Genomic DNA, 5,332 nt, shown 5'->3' with positions numbered 1-5,332 from the left:
TAGATTGCATTTTCCTTGTGAATCACCAATGTAGTGTTTCCATTCTCTGTCACACATGAACATGTATCGCTACAAATCCACAAATATACTCATGATTAACGTAATGCATCACGGAGAAGGCAGATAAGAGTGGTTTAATAGGAAGATTTTATATTTTGAAGACCGGAGCATATTTTCTTAGGATGTCCAATCAAAAATACTCAACACTGACACTGCAACAGACAGGTTTATTTTACATTTTCCTTCATGTTATTTAAGACAGTCTGCTTTGCATTTGTGACGTTTATCTCACCAAAGTAACAAGGAGCAGTCTACAAAATGTTCATTGACTTGCTTTGGTCCAAACAGTAGCAATTAGCTTAGTCTAAGGCCGTAAGGTCTGAGCTGGAGGCAGACTGTGTTAATGAAATGTCACAATTTCATGGATGAACTTCTTGTAGTAAGTTATTTTTGGATTGTAATTAGATCTTACTGTCCTGAAGCCTCTGAATAGGTCTGAATCAGTCCAGTCAGTGGTGCTTCTCTTCAAGTGTCCCTCTTCCTTGCGTTGTCCACCAGGGGCCTACGCGTTATCTGTAGCCGAGAGAAAATCATTACCGACAGTGTTCAGACAGTGGTGTAGCTTTATGTCATTATGTCAGCGATTCAGCTGGGTTTAAACCTAACCTTCTATACCTTCTTGTTCTATAAAACAAGAATGATGTCTGTGCCGTGTATTACAGCAATCCATCACACAGTTGCTGAAATATTTCAATTAAAACCAAAACTGGGGTTACGGTGGCATTCAAGAAAAAACTGAAGGGTTTCCCCAAGTCATTTAAATAAATTATCAAGAAAACATAGATATCAGTAACAAATGTGAATTAGTGAATAATCTCCTCTATGGAGCTGGATTATCTGTAGCAAATATCATGACAGCCAAAGTAGTGATGATATTTCACACTGGATCACAACGGTCACCTTCATGTTTGTTTCTAGAGGAAAAGTCAGAATCACACAGGCCAGTGGGGTTTATCCTCTTGGAACTGTGAATGTATAAAAAATAAAAATGTATAAAATTTTCTTTACAACCCATTCAGTGGTTTTTGTGTATTCCAGTTGAACCAAAGTTGTGGACTAAACAGTAAGGCCACCCAGAGCTATGCAGAGTTAGCACGGCTAAGTTAAAACATCTGACAGCATATAGAAAGAGCAGAATCATGACAAAAGTAAAAAAAAAAAAGTTTTTGGATTGTTTTGCCCTCAATTCATTCAGGCCTCCTGATTCGTCGCTTCAAGGCTGAACCAGCCCCTGCTTCACATTCACACGCACTTTCCTTCCAAGTAAAGAAGATCGAGCCCTCTGAAACTGACACCTGTCCCCCTGCTGACTCCCTGGACTGTTTCCCCTCAATAAAACCTGATCTGTTATTTTTCTCCAGCTAAATCCGCACCATCCGGCCTGTGTCTTCCTCTCCCACCCCATTGTTTTCCCACCCCCCCTTAGCTTTCACTGGTACCTTTCTCCTCCACCTGGAAGTCCTCAGGCAGCAGCTTGTCCTGCCTGCTGCCCAGGCTGAAGGCCACCATGGAGAGGATGAGCGAGTCCATGATGCTGATGATGGCCAGGATGTAGGCCCAGCGCACCGTGCAGTTGCCCAGTGTGTATTTGTCGGTCCGCTGGCCACACATACGCTTCACCTCATCCGAGTCCCAGCCGTCAGGGTAGATCATGCAGCCAATCACCATGCAGGTGCCTGGGAAAGAGGGAGGTGCTGCAGTCATTCATACTGAAAACATTTCTGAGCTGTTAATTTATTTAAAACAGACAAACTCAAGGAATATATTTAAGCACAAATTTGAGGTACTTTACTTGAATAATTTCATGCCACTTCACAGCTGTACTTTTCAAGGGGAAATGATTTTAGTGCGCTACATTAATCTGACAGCTTTAGTCAGCATTTAATTGACAAATTAAGATTTTTGCATACATATTATTTATAACAGAAACCACCCCACAGTAAGTACTTCTAAGAACACTCGAAACCAGTCAACTGAGAGAAATCAAAATGGCTGCGGCTGTGATAATTGTTCAAGTCATTTTTGATGTAAAAACATTCATGCTTCAAGCTTCTCAGATTTGATGCTCGTCCTTTAAATAATCTTATTTTCTTCATTTTGTGGTTTAAACAAGAGATTGAACAACACAGGCGCCGTGAAGTTGTCACACCGGGCTCTGGGTAATTGTGAGGACATTTCTCACTACTTTCAGATTTTTTTAAAAACCAAACTATCAGTTGATTAACGGCGCAAATAATCCGCAGATTAATCCAGAATGGAAACGATCGTTAGCTGCAGTCCTGTAAATAGCAAATAAGTAAATAAATCAACCAACTACAACAGGAAAATGCTGATTTTAAGTTATTGCATGAACAAAAATAAGCTACTGATATAATAAATAATAGTATAAAAGCCACAGGAGACATTTTTCTGCACTGAAGAGCCCACTTCTATCCATTTAAGCACATTCAGTAACATTTTCAATGCAGGACTTTTGCCATTATTGCAGTATTTTTAGAAGTACAAATTTTTTTTTTACAAATATTAGTAGTTTTACTCAAGCAAAGGATCCGAATGCCTCCTCCACCACTGACTGTGTCTGACTTTTACACTGACATACTGACTGGTAAAAAGAGAATTTTGCTGCTATTGAAAGGCAACATCAGACCTTCACCACCACTGAAACAACAAAACAAAGAAGCCACCAGACTAATGAATAGCTTACAGAGATTACACTCCACTCATTCAGGTACATAAAACACACACACACAAGCAGGTGAGTTGCCTAGCAACACCACAACGTCCAGACTGATTAACTTGTACATGCATTACTGACTCTGCGAACAGACAGACAGTCAGTCAGACACAGACAGACAGACGGCATCGTGCTGCCCGCCTCACCATGCAGAGTTGTGTTAAGAGTCAGTTGACAGACACACACTTAAAACGTTAGCACACAAACACACGTGCGTCACCTTCGCCGTCTCAACGCTCTCTCACTCACTCCATCAAGTCTCTTCCTCGTGTCAACATAATCATTCAACGTCAGCTCTTCTCACCGTGAGGCTGAGCGTTGACACCACCTGAAATAATTAGGCCTCAGTTATCCCATCACACCAACACTTTCCCTTGTCACTTTCAGTGTTTCAGACCCTAGTAAACGCCTCTCAGGTTTAGCTGGCCCTAATTAACTGTGCTCATTTCCCTTTTTAACTTGCCGTCTACCTTCATGGTGCCCTGAAGTTCCATTTGCAAAACATTACAAAAACATAAAAATAATCAATCAAATTTTCCTGATCCACAATATCTTTAAAGGCAAAGTCACGTCCAAATCTTCTGCAATCTGATCCCCAAGGAAACATTTCAGCCTAATTTAAAGGCTAGCGTGGATTCCAAATAAATTACTTAGTGTCAAATGTAGATAATAAATAATTTAGAGGCTTAAATAGATGCAAACTGACTGATTAAGTGTGTCATATACAGACATAAAAGAGTCTGCCGTTCACTGGACACACACACACACACGCACTAAACAGCAGGTGTGAAGGAGGACAGGAGAAAGTGTAACAGCACACCTCAGGGTTACTCTTGTCCTTTCACTTACAGCTACATCTGTTCCCAAGCTGCTTCATGTTTCAAACACAGAATCAGGTTTCATTTCTCTGTGTGTGTGTGTGTGTGTGTGTGTGTGCATCTGTTAACCTGCTAAAATAATGGCGGATGCTGAACTGAAATTACCATCTTAAGTCCTCATTTTAGACTCGGTCTTTCCTGGATAATCTGGTGTGCCCTCACATTTGTCTCTTTAGCTTCTGTATTATCTTGTTTCTAATTGTGTGTGATTCTTTTATGTATTTCTGTATGAGGATCTTTTTGTCAATGTATAACAAAAAGGCGTACAATCGTGTGCCAGGTGTCTAGAGTCTCCTCTTTCCAGCCAGTGGTGGAAACTAAGCGGCCATTTACTCCTGTGAAATTTTTAGTTTACTTGTACTTTACTTGAGCATTTCCATTTTATGCTACATCACAGGTCCACTTCATTACTTACAATATCTCACTTACTATTCCACTAACTTGACTGAAAACTTTTAAAAACCCAATATTTCTGTCATTTTCACAGCCACTGGAGGCCTACTTGATTAAATGTGCTTCATTACATGCCAGGTTACTCAAAATTTTGACACTAAGGTTTCAATTTTTGTTCATTGTTCTCCTTGGCGCTATAAAAACAACCCCTAGTTTTTTAAAGTAACTTTTTAAAAATAACTTCTACACAATCTCCACTCAAACCCTGGAGCTCACTCGAGGCCAGCTGCATCCAGGCGCAGATCTTGTAGACGCTCCCGGCGTTGCAGAAAAAGAAGAGGCTGAAGCACACGATGCTGCCCACCACCAGCAGCATGGAGATCCCCACGAAGAACATGGCCGTCTTGAAGGCGCCGGACGGGATGGAGCCGAAGTCCAGCGCGCTCCCTTTGCAGGTGAGCTCCGAGGTGAGCGCGTTCCCGATGCAGTAGTGGAAGAGGCCGAAGTAGCCGGCCTGCGGCGTGTTGACGCTGTCCCCGATCCAGTAAGGCTGGATGAACACCACCACGGTGATCACGGCGAAGGTGATGGTGAAAACCGTCCACAGCACGCCCACGGCGCGGGCGTTTCGCACGTAGTTGGTGTGGTAGATCTTGGCGGCCTCCTGAGCCGGGAGCATGGCGGGAGGGAGAGCTTCTCAATGGGCTAAACAACTGAAAAAAAAAAACCCTTCTTCTTCTGTAAACCCGTTACAGAGTGATCACATATGACGACAAGATTCTCTTAACACATGCAGTAGCACCACAGAAACCCATATGCCAATGCCAAGTCCTGTAGCAGCAGTCCGTGTGCTGCAGGGTTTCCTCTCCGGAGAGGCTGCTGTCCAAAATGATGAATGATTCATGGTTAAAAGATCCACAGAGTAGAGTAACACGGGTGGCTAACGAGACTGTTCTCCTTTCACTTTTAAAGGCCACTTTTCTTAATGATTTTAACTCAGCTAGGTGTTGGGTCAGACCTGCTTTAATTCTCATGGAAGTTTAATTGCAAAAGATAAAGGTTCATATTTTATCACCTCTGGTAAAAGAAAATAAATGTCTAATACACATGCCTGGGTGCTCATAGAGAGAGCTTTTCTTCATCTGGTCGCAAGGGAATCGCTTCTTTAAGCAAATCTGGTGAGATGGGGTGTCAAAGCTCCAGCAAGCCACACATTTTTTCTGCCACATACTGACTCTCCGGTCATTTCACATGCTGCCCTGTAGTA

The 5,332-nt window shown here is 42.2% G+C and overlaps 1 protein-coding gene across 1 annotated transcript; it reads right to left on the bottom strand.

Annotated features, from left to right (window-relative positions):
* Positions 1-207: 207 nt before the first annotated feature.
* On the bottom strand, positions 208-4,999 carry lhfpl5a (LHFPL tetraspan subfamily member 5a). The gene is made up of 3 exons (XM_046384256.1): positions 4,342-4,999; positions 1,500-1,736; positions 208-573 (listed from the first exon to the last, which is right to left on the bottom strand). The coding sequence occupies exons 1-3, from the start codon at positions 4,742-4,744 to the stop codon at positions 563-565; spliced, it is 651 nt and encodes a 216-aa protein (XP_046240212.1). The 5' UTR covers positions 4,745-4,999; the 3' UTR covers positions 208-562.
* Between the last annotated feature and the right edge of the window lie 333 nt (positions 5,000-5,332).

The sequence above is a fragment of the Scatophagus argus genome, chromosome 3, assembly GCF_020382885.2.
Source record: "Scatophagus argus isolate fScaArg1 chromosome 3, fScaArg1.pri, whole genome shotgun sequence".
NCBI lineage: Eukaryota > Metazoa > Chordata > Actinopteri > Scatophagidae > Scatophagus > Scatophagus argus.
Note: the sequence above shows the minus strand (reverse complement) of the source record. Positions and strands in the feature narration are given on the sequence as shown.